Source organism: Protopterus annectens, chromosome 16.part0 (genome assembly GCF_019279795.1).
Source record: "Protopterus annectens isolate FY-2018-M chromosome 16.part0, PAN1.0, whole genome shotgun sequence".
Lineage (NCBI taxonomy): Eukaryota > Metazoa > Chordata > Ceratodontiformes > Protopteridae > Protopterus > Protopterus annectens.
The window spans coordinates 381,675,945-381,696,373 of NC_056750.1; the positions used below are offsets into that span (position 1 = coordinate 381,675,945).

Below are 20,429 nucleotides of genomic sequence, written 5' to 3' on the forward strand. Positions count from 1 at the left end.
ACCCCTTCGGCTGCATAAGATATGAGCCTCATAGACGAGTTGACAATGGACCCTAGGGTAGACAACTGGGCGTTAACAGTCTGCACTACCGCCTCAGGCATGTTACCCATCAGAGTATCTCCTAGCTCCTTCAGGAGATCTCTTTGGAGCTGAGTGAAATGACAGAGGTAATTTAACGACCATAAGGTAAAGGCCGCCGAAGACAGGGTATGCTTCCCATACCGGTCCATACTCCTGGACTCCTTGTTAGGAGGGTGGACTAAAGAAGAAGCCTCTGCAACTTCCTGCTGAGTGGCTGCCGCCACCACCAAGGCATCTACCGAAACCCCTTTGGTAAGGAACTCTTTGCCCGGGGGAGCAGACAGGAACTTGTTTGGATGTCTGGGCACCAGTTCCACAGAATCAGGGTTCTCCCACACCCTTCGACAAGTCAAGTCCAGGAGTTCGTCAAAGGGTGGAGACACCCAGGAGGCGGAGGGTTGAGCTCCGAAGGCCTTGAGGAATACCGACTCCTCCTCAGAGGGGGTCTTGGAGGGCCAGTCGCCTCTCTGTCTCAAAATCTCCAGGATGTCGGAGAAAGAGACATCATCGGAGGACGACTTGGGGGACCCCTCTGATTCCTCGAGGTCGGTATCAGAAGTGAGTGACTCGTCCTGGGAGTCGATGTGCTTCCTCTTGCATGACTTCTTACTGGGAGGCTCCTCAGGAACAGACTCTGAGGGGCCCTCAGAAAGTAGGGGACAGCTCAAGGGGGTATCCCCAGACCTTTGGGCTCTGCCATCCATGGAGAGGGGGGTGTCAGAGGCTCTAGCCAGGGTGTAAAGGGACGGAGTGACAGATCCATGTGACGTACCTGATGACCTGGCCAGGGCTTTCCTCATGGCCTCAAAGGCCGGTCCCCCTGAGCCCGAGGACCGACCAGTCTCAGAGACCACAACCGGAGTCGAGATTCCCCAAGCCGAAACGCCAAGAGGGAGGGTTGGAACAGACAGGAGTCCCGAGGTATCTCCCTCAGGTCCGACTGAGGAAACCAAAGTGCTGAAACCAGAGGATGGAACCGACCTGGTTAAAGCCGAAGCCTGCTCCGATACTCACCTGGGGTATCAGAGCCGACACCAGAACATCACTCTGCGCGGAGCACTCCGGCTCCGATGACACATGGGTGTTCGGAGGAGGAATCATCAGTACAAGAATGGGAACCGGCTCTGTAGCCGACTGGGTCTGAGCTGAAAACAGTTTAGCTAACACCGGGACTGTAGGAGCCTCTGGACCACCCTATCCACATCCAAATCAGACAGCCTAGAGGATTTGGAAGAAATAGAAGGAGATCTAGATCTCCCGACTGGAGACTCATGCCTGACACTGGGTGACCTGCTCCGAAGAGGTTCCAAAAGTATCGGAGCCGAGGTCGACTCCAGTACAATAGATACCTCCTGTGGCCCCAAGGACAATGGAGCAGAGGAGGTAGTATCCATTTCCGAGTCCTTCTCCTTCAGCCCCGAGGACAGTGGAGCCGAGGAGGAAGTATCCAATTTACAAACCTTCTCCAATGGCTCCAAAGAAGCAGACGGAGCCGGAGATCTTTTCTTGGCCTTAGGAGGCTTAAACTTGGTACTAGCAGGCAGAGATGACTCCACGGCCTCCTCAAAGGAGGGCTTGATCAGACCCTTCAAAATCAGTTTATTTTTATGTTCCTGCAGTACCCTAGGGCTAAAAACATGACAGAAACTGCAGGACTCTTGCAAGTGAATAGCACCAAGACAATAAACACAGATAGAGTGCCCATCTGTAATGGACATTTTATAGCCATATTTTGTACACTCTTAAACCCAGAGGGTTTATGTTCCTTTAGTTCTTTAGACATGGCAAGCAACCGCGCCACACACAACCGACAGAGTTAACACAAAAGGAGGGCGGGAAGACCAACAAGCACTTAAAAGGACAAGGAAACTAACTTACACGCTTCCTAAAAAGGAGTTAACCACTAACACAACAGCATAACACAACAAGGGAACACACGGGAGAGGACTAGGTCCTCTAACTTAAGCGGGCCTAGCCCATGAAAACAGTAGGGATACCACAAACACTAAACTCTCAAAAACCTCACGCAGCTATTCAGGTACAAAGTTAACTATCAAAATAGCTTTTGTCCAAAGGAAGACTACTAAAATACTAAAAGTATTTTAAAAAGGGTACTTAGCCACAGCCAAGCAAGACCACATCCTAACTCTACGAGCGGCAAACGAGATCTGAGGCTAGGGCGAGGTGCATCCTGGGATACCGGGTTAGCCCAGCCAATTAGAGACTTCGTGCTAGAGAAATTTGGCTGAGTTGGAGCCGATTCTCAGCTCCGAACCCGTGAAGGAATGTAGGCGAGATAGGACCACATAACATCCAGTGGTTCCCTTATGCTTCTCTGCCATTATCCAAACCTTAAACAAGAAGGCACGCTCACAGACACCACTTACTTACATACACAGAAGAAGTAAGACAGAAAACAAAGTAAAGAAACTTTTTTTTTAAAGGGTTGTACCAACGACGGTAGTTAAAAAAAATACCAGCAAAGGGTAAAGGGGAGAAGGGGAATACAAACGATGATACTGACAGAATTATCAAAGGTAAGAGGGAATGGAGGGGCCTATACCAACGATGGTAAGAAAGTATTTACCGATAAGGTAAAAAAGGAAGAAACAGCATTCTCATTCAACAAGACAGGTCAGTAACTTAAAAAAATTCAACTAAGTAATTAGTTTACAGCTAAAAGACAAAAATTATAGGTGTATATATAAGAAAAAAGGTTAGCACTTAACTGACAGCACGCATACTCATCCAAAATTCTACGCGGCAAATGAGATCTGAGGGGAAGGGAAGAGAGGCACTATGGGTAGCCTTAGCATGAGAGTTTCTGGCTAGCGCAAGCTTGATATAATTTATTTATTACATTTGTTGACTGGGTATGTCCGACTGGGCCAGAGACCTGGGGAGAAAAGCTCCACAGTAATACAAGACAATAAACAAATACAGTAACAGTAGAATTATTTACAGCATCTAGAAAACAGTACAAAGCAAGGTTCATTTTACTAGTGGAGAGCCAGGGGGGAAAAACTCCACAGTACCACAAAACAAACAAGTTACAATATATATAATATAAACAGTAGAACTATACAATGAATGTTGCAGGAACAACCCAGTAGCAGTAAATATAATACAATCAGTAAAACTGAAGAAGAGCAAACAGTAGAAAGTATATAAGTTAAAGTTTACACGAGGGATGTTAGACGATCAGGTGAGATAGGTAAGTAAAGGTGGGGAAGTAGATTAGCCTGGGGAGAGGCAGGAGCAGAGCCTGTGACTGGGTGAGGTATTCCTTTAGGAGTGATTTGAATTGGTTATATACTGGATTTTTTGTTATAGTGTCTGGGAGGGTGTTCCTGTGTTTGGTTATTCTGTGTGAATAGAGGGAGTCACCATGTTGGTTGTGGGAGTTGGATACCTTTAGTAGGAGTGTGTTGGAAGATCTAAAGAATCTGCTGTTAGTAATAGGTTGGAATAAAGAGGAGATAGCAGGGCAGTTGTTGGGGTGGTAGATTATTTTGTGGGGTAAGGATAGTTGATTGAGAGATAGGAGGTTGGGAAGCTCTAACTAGTTTAACATTAAAAGAGATGAGCAGTGGTGGGATTTGTGTGGATGATTAGTGGCAAATTTGGCAGTTTTATGGTAACAAGATTCTAGACTGCTGAGGTCAGATTTCCGATGGTTAGTAAATATGAGAGAGCCATAGAGAAGGGTAGATGGAAGGCGTCTGCGAGCAGTGGCTAGTCTGGCATTTGGAGTTAGGAATGGTCTGGCCCTGTATAGGGTACCTAGTTTGATGTGTACTTTTTTGATGGTTTGTGCAATATGTATGTCAAATTTGAGTTTGTCTATGGTGACACCTAAAATTTTTGTGTGGTTAGTGGGATTAATTTTGGTACCATTTGCAGAGGTGATTGATAGTGGGGCTGGGAAGTTTTGGATTTTGTGGTACTAAAGGCTATGATTTTGGTTTTGTTGGGATTTCAAATGAGTTGGTGTTGAGAGAGGTAGGTTTTAATGTCCTGAAAGGAAGACTGCATTTTTAGTTGGAGTTCTTGGGGTGCGGGGGCAGAGCAGAGGGTAACATCATCTGCATACTATACTATGGAGGCATGTTTGGTTGCTGTACTGAGATTGTTTATGAATATAATGAAGAGAAGTGGACCAAGAATAGAACCTTGGGGTACACCCACAGAGGTGGGGAGTCGGGGGAAAGACAGTTTTCCCACTTTGAAGCTTGTTGACGTTTGGAAAGATAGCTGTGGAACCATGTTAGTGAGGGTACTCTAAGGCCATAGGAAGATAGTTTATTTAGTAGGAGCTGGTGGGATACAGCATCAAATGCTTTTGACATGTCCAGAAATATAGAACAGACATGCTGCCCTTCATTCATGTGATGGTGGATGGTGTTAGTGAAGGTTAGGAGGGCAGTACTGGTACTGTGCTTTGGTCTGAACTCATGTTGAGATCTGGAAAGGTGGTTATTGTTAAGGAAGTAGGATACGAGTTGGTTGTGGATACATTTTTCTAATATTTTTGCAAGGGGGGAAAGTATGGCTATGGGATGATAATTGGTTAGTTCTTGGGAGGGGCCACCTTTGTGGAGCAGTATAATATGAGATATTTTCCATATGAGTGGGGCACAGTGTTCTGTGATAGAATGGTTAATCAGGATATAAATGGGGTACGCAATTGAAGGGGCTGCAAGTTTTAGAAATTCATTAGGGACACAGTCTGTTGCTGTGCAGCATGGTTTGAGTTTGGACAACAGAATTTTTATGTAATTAGTTTGTATGGGTGAAAAGGAGAAGTGGCGATGATTGTCTATGGCTGGGGTGGGGACAGTAAGTGGCTGGATTGGTTGGTTGTCTAAAAGGGAGTTGATGGTGTTGATGAAAACTGAGTAGAGATGGGGAATGAGTTGTTAGAGGTGGTGGTAGGAGGGTGGGGTAGTGGTACGTCCTGGGTTTAAGAGTTGGTTGATGGAAAGCCAGAATTTTTGTGGGCTGTTTTGTTTTTTTTTGCTGAAAGGATAGGAAGTATACTTGTTTGTCTCTTTTTATTTGTTTTTTTGTTAAGTTTCTTAGTTGTTGATAGTTAAGAAAGTCAGCTTTGTCTTTGGTTATATGATAATCTGACCAGGCTTTGTCTTTACCTTTCATTAGTAGCTTGGTGTCTTTGGATAGCCATGGGAGGGGCTTGGTCCCAATGCAAACTTTTCTTGGTAGGGGCTAGATTTCTAAGAATTAAAGGTGTTGTTTAAGTATTGAACTGCATTGTCTAGTTGAAGATGTTTAAGAGGAGATAAGTTACACTAAGTAGCGGGAGAGAAGTTTTTCTTGGAAGTGATGTATTTGTAGAGGATGCTTTGGGTGTGCACACGTTTCTTGTAGAGAAAAGTTGGACAGTGGTCACTGAGGGAGTCAGGTAAGAACCCGGCTAAGAAAACTAGGCTAGGTTTGTTAGTTAGGATCCAGTCTAATGTCGACTGCTTGTTAGAATGTTTGTCAATACAAGGTGAGCAGGTTATTGTTTGGGTGAAGTTGAAGAGATTAATAAAGTTGAATGGGTTATCAGTAGTGAGGGAGTGCCAATCTAAGTTGAAGTCACCAAGAATAATAGTTTCTTAGGTGAATTTAGTATTAGCCCAGGAAAGTAGGTGTTCTATAATGGGGAGGATGTTTCTGGGAGGGAGGGAGGGAGGGAGGTGGTAATTATTATTACTGCTTTGTTTGGGTTGATTTCCAGGTGGGAAATTACTATTTCAGAGTTGGGAAGATTGGGAGGATTGCAGTTTAGCTGGGTTATTTTGAGGCTATTTTTAAATATAACTGCAACACCACCTCCATGTTTGTTGATTCTATCTGCTCTAATGATGTTATAGCCTGTTTGAATTTCACTGTCCTTTATGTGGGGCTTTAGCCAGGTTTCTGTTATCACAGCTACGTCTAGCGAGTAGGTGGATAGGGTAGTGTGGAACTCACTGATCTTGCTTTTGATGCTGCGGAGGTTGAGGTTTAACAGGAGTAGATCTGAGTTAGAAACTTTTTGGAAGGGGGGTAGGGATGTGAGTGAGAGATACACTGGGTTGAGATGCTGGGAGTGGGGCATGAAGAGGGTGTTATTTGTTGTGTATGGCTGTTGTATGGGCCTGGGTTGGGATGGATGTCAGTTTGGAGTTTAATTTGGGTGAAGAAGTTTAAAACTGCTTGCTTGTTTGAGATATATGGGTGTTGGGGGTGAAGAATGATGGGTGCGTACATGTTTGAGAGGTGAGAGAAGAGAGGGGGAGTGGATGAAGAGCTGTGGGCTTATATTACTATAAGAGTGGCAGTGAGAGTGCAGGATAGAGTGTGGGAGTGTAGATGATTGGAAGTGTTTGACATGGAGTGGGTGGAGGAGGTGGAGTTGTAGGTTAGGTACAGCAGGTGGAGAAGCAAGGTATTGGTCAGAATGGTGTGGAGGAATTGCATGGTAACTGGGAGGTTGGGAGTATGGGAGGGTAATAGGAGAAAGAGAGGGGAGGAATAGGTGAGTAGGTAGAGCAGAGGGTTCTGGGAAGGGGTGAGGATTGGTTGGGGTGTGGTAGGGTTGTGGTCAGATTAGCAATAAATCAATTGAAAGAGGGGGTGGGTGTGAATGGGGGGTAGGGTAGGGGAGCGGAGCGAGCCCAAGCGTTCGTGAGGGCGAACGGAGTGGGTTGCACCAGACTAGAATGGCGGCTCACCTGAGAAAAACAATCATCCAGAGGCAGGCAGAAGTAACTATGTACTACCACACTAATTTGGCTAAGTGTGAGCGTAGAGCCAAACACTTGAAATTGTTGCTTTAGTTCTTTTTAGCCAATTGTTTTATTTTTGTAATTGGTCTTAGCGACCTAAGGGACAGCAGTGCTGTAGCTGGAAGCTAAAATACACCAATTGCACTGCACTAGCTGCGATACAAAGCAAAGATAAGTATGACAAAAAATAAGTGTTGGGGGGGTCTTGCTCCTTGCTGCCTCGACATGCACTAGGACCAAAGAGGCAATAGCTATAAAACTGCACCAAGCAATATACAGAGGGAACAAAAAAAGAAGTTATCTACTCACCATAACGTTCCATGTATGTAGTCCATCTTGCCGAACATTATTATGTGTGGGTTCGGAGATGATCCTCGGCTCCAACTCGGCCACTTAGAAAGCCTTAAAACTTCTGATTGGCTTGTGGCTAATAGGTATCCCTTGATGCATGTGCACATTCCCCAGATCTTGTTTGCTACTTGTCTATCAGGATAAGACAGGAAAAAGGACAAAGGTCCGAAAGAATAAACTGCAATAAAAAGCGCCTTTGTGGTATAAACCACTGTAGAAAAGGAAAAACTGTATCCAGATCCTCCATGAAGGGGGCTGGTGGGTGGGTTCGTAATAATGTTCAGCGAGATGGACTACATACATGTACTTAACTTCTTTATGTTATGTAGTCCTATCTCGCCTCCATTATTATGTGTGGGACAGCATCCCTAGCATCTTGAATGGGTGGCTCACTGGAAGGTACTCCTGAGTACCATGGAACCAAACGAGGCCATACCCCTGAAAGTTGAATCCAATTTATAATGGGAAATGAAGGTATGAGGGGTAGCCCATGTTGCTGCTGCACATATATCAATAGGTGTCCTGGCTTGGAAAGCAGCAGAAGTAGAGAAGGACCTGGTGGAATGCGCTTTAACTTTAAAGGGTAACTCCTTTCCCTGAGAACTGTAAATAAAGGAAATACAACTAGAGATCCAGTTCAATTTTGTAACCTTGTAAACTGGCAAGCCCATTCTCGCCTCGGCAAAAGAAATAAACAGCTGTTCTGATTTTCTAAATGCTTTGGTCCTGTGGATATAGAAATGTAGTTGCCTGTGCACATCCAATTGGTGGAATGTATACTCTGCTTTATTGGAGTGATTAAGGAAGAACACTGGCAATTCAATTGTTTGGTTTAAGTGAAATTGAGAATAGACTTTAGGAATAAAAGAATAGTTGGCCTGGAGAGAGACCCTATCTTTGTGAAAAATTAAATATGGAGGTTTAACAGACAGAGCCTGTAATTCAGAAGCTCATCTGGCTGAGGTTATTGCTACCAGAAAGAGAGTCTTCCAAGACAGGAATTTCAACTGACAACTATGGGCTGGTTCAAAAGGTGGCCGAGTAAGTTTAGACAGGACTAGATTCAGGTCCCAAGGAGGAAGAGGGTCTTGCACAGGAGGTCTTAACATCATGGAACCCCTAAGAAAAGATTTGCACAGTTTATCAGACATAAGACCTATCTGTAATCAAGAAAATATTTGCACAGTTTGTGAGACATAAGACTGGAATCATTAATCCCCACATGAAAATTAGATATTGCTGCTAGCCGAACTCGGAGTGTAGCAGCCACTGAACCCTGGTGAAAGAGTTCTGAAAGAAACTCTAGAACAATAGTAATGGGAGCTGTAAATGGATCAACTTCTCTGTTGTGTGCCCATATAGAAAATCTCTTCCATTTACTATGATACAATCTTCTAGTCTAAGGCTTGTAAGAAGAGGTAATATGAGTTACAACTGGAGACAAATCATGAAGCCTGACTAGTGACGGAACTGGAGCAGCCATGTTGTCAGTTTGAGAGTGTGGAGACTGGGGTGAAGAGAACCTGAAGTGTGCCAGGAGTTCTTGCACTGGGTCCAGAGTCCATGGGTAGTCTAACAGGTGAGGCCCGAGAAAAGGGAACCAAAACTGACGAGGTCAGTAAGGAGTGATGAGGATCATCTTGCTTCCCAACAGCATTGCTTTCTGTATGACTCTGGGGATGAGTGGAAAAGGAGAAAAAGCATAAAGGAGTCCCGGGGGCCAATCGTGGACTAGTGCATCTCTTGGAGACTCTCCCGGAGGGGGGATGAGAGAGAAAAAGGTGCTGCATTTGGTGTTGATGGGGCTGGCAAAGAGGTCGCAGCATGGTTGTCCCCATTTGCGGAAGACCATACTGGCTATTTTCTGCTTCAAGGACCATTCGTGAGGTAACAATATAGCCCTGTTTAGCTTGTCTGCTATCATGTTGGAAGTCCCCGGGATATGCGTTGCAATGAGAAAGCGTTGGGAAGAAATCACCCAATTCCAAACTCGCAGGGCCTCTAGACATAAGGGGTATGATCTGGTCCCCCCTTGTTTGTTTAGATATCAGACCACCGACATGTTGTCGGTCTGGATAGCTACCGTCCCTAGAGGGAGAAAGTCGTGAAGTGCTTGCAACGCTAAAAGCACCTCTCTCATCTCTAGGACATTGATATACAGATGGGCCTCCTGCTCCTGCCATGTGCCTTGGACAGTCCTGCCAAGATAATGCACCCCCCCAACCTATCTGAGAGGCATCCGTGGTTACAGTGGCAACGGGTTGGTGTGGTACAAAGGGAGTCCCTGTGGTAAGATGACCTGGTTGAATCCACCAGCGTAGGTCCTTTTTGCAAGAATCTGTAATCAGAATCTGATGATGTAGAGGCAACTGCTGAAACGACCACTGGGATAACAGGAGCCATTGGAGTATTCTCATATGTAGTCTTGCTAAAGGTACCAAGGTCATGGTCGACGCCATAGTTCCGAGAAGCTGCAACACCACCTTTACTTTGATTCTTCGAAGGGGAAGTATCCTTGTAAATTTGTTGCACAAGATTCTATATTCTGTCTGTAGGTAGTCTGGCTGTCATATCGACCGTGTCTACCATTTGCTCCTATAAAAGTTATAAACTGAGTGGGCAAAGTAGAGGCTTTTTCCCAGTTTATCAAGATTCCCAACTGGGAACAGAGCTTGACTGTGGAATCTCTCGATTGAACTAGGTGCTGCCTGGTGGTGGCAGTCAGGAGCCAATCGTCCAGGTATGAAAAGACTTGAATTCCCTGATGCCGCAAATGAGCTGTGACTACTGCCATGCACTTGCTGAACACCCGACGGGCTGTGGTGAGACCAAAGGGCAGTGCCCGAAACTGGTAATGATTGGCTCCCAGCCGGAAGCGTAGGTAGCTCCTTGATGCTTTGTCTATCACTATGTGGTAGTAGGCATCCTGGAGATCTATTGAGCACATCCAGCTGTCTGTCCCTAACAAAGGGAGTATGGATTGTAGAGTGACCATTCGGAACTTGGACTTCTTTACATACTCGTTTAACCTGCTGAGGTCTAGAATGGGTCTCCAGTCCCCTGTTCTTTTTGGAACTAAAAAGAACCTGGAGTATGTTCCGAATCCTGTCTGGTCTGTTGGGACCTTTTGGATGACTCTTTTTAATAGCAGCTTTTCTATCTCTATAGCGTTTGATCCCTGTGGGACCCCTCTGACTCATCAAGGTCAGTGTCAGATGTGACAGACTCATCAGGGGAGTCTACATGCTTCCTCTTACATGATCTCTTCTGAGGGGGCTCCTCAGTGGGGTCTTCTGGGGAGGTCTCGGAAGATCGGGGACCACCCAAATGGGGGTCCTGAGGCTGAGAGTATCTACCATCCCGGGGGATAGAGGATGTTGAGACCGTAGTCGGTGCTTGAGGGAGTATAGCACTGGTACTCCTATGTGGTATGGATGAACTATCCAACATGCTCCTCATCCTCATGAAGACCGATTCCTCCGGCTCCAAATGACGCCCCGGCTCCAAAGAGAGCGTAGGTGCCAATCGCTCCAAAGGAATCGGTTCCGAGAATGATGTAGGGTCCAAGTTCACTCGGGCCAATGCACCAAGATGAAGACTCAGCACCAAAGAAGGTTCAGTTCCAAGTGTCCTCCTTGGGTCCGACCGAAGAGCTTCGGACCCTGGACACTTTGGACGGCGGTGACAGTGTCGGAGCTCGGCTCCGAGATAACCACCCTATAGTCAGTACTGACAGCATCGGCTCCAAAGGCCCAATCTGGGTTGGAGGAGGAAAAAGAGCAGGATCGGTAACAGGAGTCGGCTCCGAGACAGAAATGGTCGGAGCCAATAAAAATTATGGCAAGGCCGACCTAAGGAGTCTGAGCACCACTCTCTCGATGTCTTCTTCAGATAAGCTCCTGGAGGACAGTGTGGGAGACCTCGCTCTCTGCAATATAGGTGATTTTAGAGTAGGGGAGACCGGTGGAATGTCTGTAGACTGGCTCCAAAGAGGACTGCTAGTGATTGGCACCGAAGCACTTGGTGCCAATACTGCAAGGTCCATGTCCAGAATCTGGAGCCGAAGAGACAGAGGCCATCTCAGATTTTGGTAACTTCTGTGGAGGTTCAGAGACAGAAGTTGAGGCTGGAGAAGGCCTTTTTGAGGTCTTGCCCTTATCTTTTCTAGAAGACTGTGACCTAGCAGAGGAGGACGAACTGGCTAGGTCTTCCTCGAAGGAAGGTTTTAACATGTCTTTTAGGATCAGCTTATTCTTCCGTTCCTGGAGCACTCTAGGACTAAAGGAATGGCAAAAGAGAAGTTTTTTGAAGTATGGCCCCTAAACAGTACACACAGACACTATGTCCATCAGTGATGGACATTTTTTGCGAGCATTTAGTACACTTTTTAAATTCGGACTGTTTATGCCCTTTATGTTCTTTGGACATAATGACATTGGCAATATAGGCGATTTGAAGAAACAACCAACACACTCACTCAAGAGAGGAACTAGATCCTCTAGCTTAAACAGATCTAGCCCTAACACTCACAACAAAAAATAAAGGGTGGTTTTACTAGGTTCTCTAACTCAAACAAACCTAGTGCAAAGGAAAAAGGGAAACAAACTAGCACCTCTAAGTTAAACGGTCTAGTCTAAAAGCACACACTCACGGGAACCACACACAAAAGGCCAACAGGCCCAAGAATTTTATAGCAGTAATAAGTCAAATCCAGTAATAAGTCAAGTCCAGTTGACAGACACAAATCGGTATCACAATAAGGCTATCAGCAATCAGAAAAACACTTCACACAAAGCTAAAAACTCCTAAAAATAGTAATAATAAAGAACTAAATGACTTAGCCACAGCCAACCAAAAGAAGCTTCCAAATGAAGACACGGCAAACGAGATCTGGGGAATGTGCTCATGCACCATGGGATACCTATTAGCCACAAGCCAATCAGAAGTTTTCAGGCTTTCTAAGTGGCCGAGTCGGAGCCGAATATCGGCTCCAAACCCACATATAATAATGGAGGTGAGATAGGACTACATAACATTCTAAGTTTATCTGGTCCTGTCACTATCTATTACCTAAAAGACTTACTGAATTCTAACTATGTCGGACTTAGAAGTCAAACAGCAGTTAAAAAGTTTCACAGGCAAATGGATTCTAGCTTAACCTTAATTTATGGAATTCAGGTCCCCTGTCATTCCACCCCACTTAAACTGGCCCACAAATGCTCTCAGCATTGTTTTTCCACCAATTTGTTTGGGGATGGTAGGGGACATTTTTTTTTTTTAACTGTTTTATTCCACTATACATCAACAAACAATTCAGTAATTCTGACACACAGTTGGCATCTTTGACTATCAGTATTGTAACAGGAACCCAACCCTGCCAAAAATTTCTAAAAGAACACTTGCCACTTTTTCTTCCTCAATGGATTATAAAGCAAATTCCTGGCTAGAATAGTAAGAGGCTCCACAGTATCTATAGTTACCATCTGAAATGGTTTCTCAATAACATGTAATGGCACTAAAGCAGACTTAGCTGTTTTTCATGTGTTATCAACTTTCTAACACCTCTCATGTGCCTTGCAATATTCTGTAATGACTTCTGCAATGCCTAGACAATAAATTTTAAACAAACTTCCTTTCTGTATACTTAATACTCCAATGGCCCCAAAAAGGAATATGATTGGCTATGGTCATATGCAACTAATGGCAGGCCTTTGTGTCTGTCAACTGTCACTTCACTTCTCCCTGTAGCCTTCCCTTAAGATTCCATTCTCTATAGAGTAACCTTGTGTTCGGGTGCAAAGACTCTTCCTGTCCTTGAGAATCAGAAGCTTAATTGGCTACCTGCCTTAAGTTCTGTAAGGTGGGCCTGAGAAGTGTGTCTACCTCTGCTCAGCTTTTTCTTTGTGATCCTCCCAAGTTCCTCTTCCAGTGGCAACTCATTATCTATAGACACCCACAGATCAAATTTAGGCTTGCTGGTTACCAACAATTTATTGTGCCAAGTATACCAACCTAGAAGACCAACTGTCCCTTTTGATAACTGTGGCTCAAATTAACAGTTGTAATGATCCTCTTTAACAACTGTAGACTTAACAGATTAACAGACCTAATCTGATAAAATACCCTCTTACCAGGAGAAGGTACAGGACCTTGTGACAATGTGGTGCACCTGCAGTTTCAAAACAATTAACTGCTGAGGTGATGCTTCTGTTAGCTCCCTTACAAAGCCATTTTTCTCCCGTCTTTGTGTACATTTGGTCCATATTTGCCTTATCTGGCTACATGAAAGTATTCTATCCCAGCACTTCAATGTGCATTCAAGCCACTGTTTCTCTCTTTGCTTGTGAAACCTGCTGTGAAGGTTAAAATTGCCTCATGGGTTCCCTTACATACAAGTGTAGTGCTAAGTATCCCCCTTCTTGTACAGCTGTGCCTTGCTGCCTAGACACAGGTCAACTGCACTGCTCATTTCTCAGCAGTGTAATACCCCACTACTGTTAACGAGATTCTCATGCCCTCAGGCAAAATAAGTGCCTGTTCCCCTATGATGAGGTTTCTCAGTATTTCAAAAATAGTAGATTCACATCCATTCAGACATCTATGAAAGTAAATGCTTATTTCTGCAAGAAAATCACTAACATTGTTCTCTAAACTTTTCCAAAATGTATCGGGATGAATTTTAAAACATTCAAGTTCAGTTTTTAACCTTTAAATTATCTATTCAGCATAGTCAGGAAATTTATTTAAAGTGTACAGTTTGGTCTGAAAGCAGAAAGGTTAAAAACATCAACTTTTGCCCCTCTGGTCGGTTTGGTACTGATTGCACACAAATTCACATTCTAGAATAAAACCATCAAAGTCATTCTCCTCTTTGTAACAAGAAAGCAGTTTTGTATGGCTCCCATCTGAAATGTCAGGAATACAATGAATCCTGAGTTGGGGGAAAAAAAAAGTGTAAAAATGCAGAAGTGCAGATATTGAACATCGCTATTCTCCTTTAAACTTATTTTTTTGCAGGGGAGCATGCCCCCGTCCCCTGATCTTTGTACACCAACTTCAAGAATGCCATGACTTGGAGAAAAGGGAATATTCCAGCAAATGGCAATTTTGGACTTAGTATACACAAGCCTGGATTTTTAGCAATTCGGTCTCCACATTACAGGACCTGCTGATGTGGATTCCTACCTTTCAATACTATTTCTTACTGATCTTAGCACCCAGGTCTGTGGTTTCATCCCCACTATTCATGTGCTTTTGGTGGAAAGTAATCAGTTCTCTTTTATGCTAGTACTATTTCTCACTCAGCACTAAGGAAAATTCATGAAGATACTTTCTTTCCTTCTCTGCAGATTTATCCACTTAATACTCTCTCTTTCTCTCTCTGAATTTTGAGCTGTTTCATTCTCTCGAAGGCTCCAAGGCATCTTGTTTCTAGATCCACCTGTATTTTTTCAGTTCAAGGTGTATTCTAAGCTCAAATGCTTTGCCGCATGCATATTCACTCACAGCTGCTGCTACCAGGCTGTCTTCTAAGTTCAGTGGACTTGATTTTAGCAGCATCCAAGGCAGTTATGACATCTTTGGTCATACTAACAGACTTGAGTCCTTTTTTGTCTGTACTCTTTAGCCAACTGTGACAGTGACACTTTTTCATACACTACAGAGCACAATGTACACTGCTATACAGCTACTGCTGTAAGGGTATACACACTTTCTTGTAACAACTATTTCACGCATTATACAAGTTCAGTTAACAATAGATCCAAACTGCTGCAAACCAGATAATCTCTGACAGACAAGTGGTAGAGAATCATGATCTACATCAATGGTGCCAAGGTACATGTGACCATAACCTCTGTAAATCTGCACTGCTGGCATCATATAATATGTAACAGGTGGCTGGCAGCTAACACCTACCACACACAATCAAGCTATACACCACATAGCCACAGGTCAGAATTATGATTACTAACTCCACGTGACTTCACACATCTATGACTAAGCCCAGTTCATTAAGGTAACACAACAAGGATTACTTTGCACATATACAATACTTTCCAAGAAGGGTTACCTCTACAGTGCCAACAACCCTTCTTCATCTTTATAATAATGAAACACCAGCTAGAACACTAGCAATCCAAGAAAACAATTACTTTCTTCTCTTAAAATATTTGCAAGGTAGTAAAAGCTTCAGCAGTAATTTTTCAAAAGGCTGAAGCTAATAGTTGGTGCTACCAATTCAAGTATACGTAACCTTTTGTTACCAAATAATCACAAGCTATATGTGCTTAAAACACACTTTGCAAAATCAAATATACAACCAGCTTTAAACTTACAAAGAAAATACAAAATACATATGTTTAAACAAACAGATAGCATACAGAGTAATTCTAGCTTATCTGTATCTGTCTTCACCAGTAGTTAAAGAGGTGCACTAAATTCCTGTCTACTTTGAAGTCCAGACATTTGTTACATAATTTCACATACAAATCAAATCTAATTTGAGCCTAGTTTCAAGAGTACCAGAATTAAGACAGTAACTCAAATGAAAGTTTCCTTCTGCCAAATTAAGAGAGTCCAAATAAGTCCTTCCTCTTTCTTCCAGTTTGAATGATATGTCTCCGGGGGAGGGACAAGCCAACTCCAAGAAGCTGATGTTCAAATAAGGTAATATATTTTTAAGCAGAAAGTACTGCAAATATGGGCAGGTCTGAACACATGATGATCCATGAAAAAAATTTCTCTGAAGGACAGTACCATGAAAAACTATCACTGAAAGCTACTTTCAGCAAAACACACAATATACAATTTCTATGTAACTTGCTCCTTCCCTTCATGCAGATCACACTTACACTTCTTTTACCTCTTACAATATTCAACACTTCAAATAAAGTTGGTTTAGATTTTGATTTCCATTTTCTAGCATTTGCTTTACTGGCAGTCAACAAAAATAAACTTAATACATCCTTGCCATGTCTAGGCAATTCAAATCCTGTGTCCCAGCTCAAAAGAATGATTTTCTTAGTTACAGCCATTTTGTTCCCAAATATTTCTGGCAGAGTACCCTGTAAGAACATTTTAAAATCTGCCAGCTCTTTACACTGCCAAAAAACATGTTCCCAGTTACTTCTTTCTTCACCATCACACCTCAAACATTTGATATCTACTTGAGGAAAAATTCTTTGAAGTCAGTTCGGGGTATTAAAGCACCTAAGCAAACACTTGCAAGCAAAAATCCTAAACCTTCTGGACTTTTTTTTTGCATACATGGGACACATGCATTTACCCCTCCATTGTTGCCTTGTAAATTGCTTTTCCACTCTCTCTTTCCAATCCTTTCTAAGCTCCTCAGATTGATTCTTATAATTACCATGTAATATTTTATACGCCCTTCTAATTATCCCCTTTTTCACTGCAGATTCAGTCATAGGTTCAACTAAAAACTCTACCAGAGCACGTATTTCACTTAAGAGCTCCCCATCCCTTTTTCTTTGCCAATACTCTAATATCAATCTGTAGTAGAGAAGGCAGTCTCTAGCATGCAGTACAAACTTCTTCTTGGCCTCAGGCTACCTTATTACCTTTCCTGCTCTAGTTATTTATTCCCTAAACCATGATTCCTTTGCCAGTTTTCTCCAGTAAATTCCAGCCCTCTCTTGCTGTGTTCCCTGTTGGCAAAATTTATTTTCTCCATTCCTGCACTGGCTTAGTTCTTAGAATACTTTCTGCATCTTTATGAAAATAATATTTTGAATGATTGTTATTCTTCTCAAGAATGTGCAACCAAAACTACCCACTCTAGTTCCTCATCTCCCACTCTGCTTCTTCATCATCCCTTTCCACTTTAAATTATAGCCATTTGCTTCTGTTATGTATATAAGCGTTAACTGTGTACCTCTAAAATATACCTTAATCTCAGGTAATCCTAAACCACCTTGATCTACTGAAGTGTCAGCTTATCCCCACTTAACTCTTGCCCTTTTCCTCTCCCATATAAATTCATTCAACTCTTTATTAATTACTTCCACAACTTCTGCTCTGGTTGATTAAACATACCTGACCTGCATATAAAACTAAAGGAACCAAAATAATTTTCATTGCTTGTATCTTACCATCCATATCCATAAACAAGAACTTCCAGTTTCTCAGTTTATGTACTACCTTTTTAGGTCTTCTCTTGTTTTGATCCCATTATTAAATATTTCCCTTTTACTGTGTGTAACACCTTCCTGAGCATCTTGTTTAATGTGTATAATTAATTATTTTGAATAGTCTGTTGTACAGTCACTTTATGCTACAAATGAACCGTCGTAATCTTTGATGTATATTCACTGCATGTTTCTTCATGGTCATGATTGAAAAGGGTCTTCAGACCAGCCAACATACTTGGTTAACAAATAATAAAAAAAAATACATAAACATTTTATTTGTGTGTGTGTCTACATCTATATCTATATATATATATATATATATATATATATATATATATATATATATATATATATATATGTGTGTGTGTGTGTGTGTGTATATGTTAATGCTACTACTACTCTGCAGAGGTCCAGAAAGAGGATCATTTATTTTCTTAAACAATAGGTACAAGATTAAAAAAAATACTAGAATTTGTTCAGTTATGAAACAAAATGTGCAATCATAGGCACCGTTAATTCAATTTAGAATATCAGTAAATCTAAGCAGACCAAGGCTAAATGCATGTCCAATAATGAGAGGACTCTGCTTAAATTATGGTACCTAAGATTCTTTAGTGGAAGCCCAATAAATAAGAGTGCAGTATCAAATATCAAATTAATTGGCTCATTCTTGTGCTGCAGACAAATTACAATAATAACAGAAGCACAGATTAAGCGCCTGATCAAAACCGCCAAAAAAGAAAATGTAAAATCAAATAAAGTATTTCATTAATGTGGTAAGATTTTGACATCACGAAAAAGAATGAAACTGCATTCTGAGTTTTTCATTCTTAAAAAAACAAATTAAGGTTTACACATGCATTATGAATTATACATTAGTAAGTGTGAACTTACTCAGGAATTGGGTCCATCCTGACACAGTATTAAAATCCCTAAGCATCTGAAATTTTTAAAAATAGCAAGAAAATTAAAATAAATAAATAAATGGATGACAAGGAAACTGAACATCTCTGTAAAAGTCCAAGACACAGGAGTCTGAAGGGTAATATGCAGTTCCTACCCCTGCCACAACCATTAGCACAGGGCATCCACCTGCAATGGCAACGGGATTAGGCTTAACTACTTGAGCAACATGCCAGAAGATGAGCCATATGAAAGACTAAGAGGCCAATTGGTCAGCTTCCCTCTTAATATAGGAACCAACATTTTTCAGCATTGCCTGAAGTCTACCCTACAGTAAAAACACTGATAAAATGATGGTATGTGAGTGTTTATGTCAGAATGTGCAGAACTGAATGTGCATATCCACTCTACCATTCATATAAACATAGTTGGGGAAAAAAGAAAAAAAATGTCTCAGTCCTGTATACATGACCCTGATTCTTACCTCAAGTACTATGAAGCATTTGACTCTGAAGCACTACATGTTAATTTTTTCCTACAGAATACCCCATAAGTACTTGGATGGATGGAGTGTTGGAGCTCATAAGTCTGCAGTGGAGGTAACCTATCCCAACATATACATAATACATCCACATTGCATGCGTATAAGTTCACATTCATATTAGTAGCTAAACCAGAACTGATCAGTATGTTCAATGGGTTGCCTAAACTTGAAGGTCGTATTGCTGTTAAAACATTAAAGAAATCTTTGGATTAACTCTTCTCTGTTCATGTAATAAATTACTAATTTTTACAACAAACAATATGGTAGTAACAAAAAAAAAGGCGAAAAACATTGCACAGAAAGTTCAGAAAGATTTTTTTTACCTGTGTTGGATAATATCCCAGCGGCTCAAACTTGGCATCAATTTTATAAAAAGCAAGTTCCTGTTCTAGTGAATATTCCTTCTGGCATGCTCGAGTCAGTTCAGCTGTTTTCTGCTTTAACTATAGCACCATAATAAAAGAGAATACAAGACATTTACCTGGTTAGTGACTATAGCAAACTGAATATACTGAGTAACGCACACCGTAATGATTTAAGTTTTTACTCTAAAAAACATAGTAAAATTAAGGTAACCTACAGCAGACAAGCAATTCATAATTATGGAAAAAACAAGACAACAAATATGAAAATGTAAGGCAATTGCACACGGGATTCTGTAAGATTCTACACAATGAAAAATGAAGGTATGGACCTTGGACCAGGTAGCTGCAGCACAGCTCTCTTCAAGAGGTACTCTGAAAAAGAAGGTTGTAGAAGAAGTTACAGACCTAGCTGAGTGAAAATTTGGAGATGTAGACAGTGATGTTCAGAAAGCCAATGGGAAAGAGTCACCCTAGATACTCCCTTTGTCTCTTACACCCGTGTCAAGATGGGAAAACACTGGTCAATCTTTCTGAGGCTTTCTGTTCTATACTAATAAAAATGAAACTGGCGATGAACATCCAGCAAATGTAATCTGTATTCAGCTTTGTTCTAGAAATTTGGGAAAAACATTGGAAGAGTAATCGATTGACAGATGATTCAGAAGCCACCTTAGGAATGAAAGAGGGGTTGGTTCTTGAGCACACTTTGTCTTTATAAAAAGACAGATAGAGAGGTTTAGAAGATAAAGCATGAAGATGAGAAATTTGTCTGGCCAAGGTAATTGCAACAAAAAAAAGAAGTTATGAACTCACCATGACATTCCATGCGAGTTGTTAATTTCGCCTTCATTCGTACCGATGGGTTCAGAGCCGATCCTCGGCTCTGACTTGGCCTAATGCAAAAGCTTGAGGTCTTCAACCAGCTCGAGGCCTACTCCCTATCCCATGATGCACTGGTGCTTCCCTCAGACGTTGTTTGCTGCCAATAAAAATACATGCCACTCTTGATATACCAATAACAGAGGAAAACTAGATAAAGGTCAATACAACCATGTCTTAGGTGAATACTCGGGTCCCCAAGAAGCTTGGGTGGGGGTTTGAGGGTGGGACATAAGAATGAAGGTGAGATGAACAACTCACATGGAATGTTATGGTGAGTACATAACTTCTTTATGTGAAGTTGTTCTATCTCGCCTTTCATTCTTACTGATGGGTTAGCATCACAAGCACCATCTTTCTCAGGTGGCTCATGGGAGTA

The 20,429-nt window shown here is 42.1% G+C and overlaps 1 protein-coding gene across 1 annotated transcript in view; it reads right to left on the minus strand.

Annotated features, from left to right (window-relative positions):
• CNTRL (centriolin) overlaps positions 1–20,429 on the minus strand; it is a 4,034,091-nt gene that overhangs the window by 3,189,234 nt on the left and 824,428 nt on the right. Inside the window, 1 exon segment of the mRNA XM_044058259.1 lies at positions 19,130–19,249. Coding sequence (XP_043914194.1) covers positions 19,130–19,249 — 120 coding nt within the window.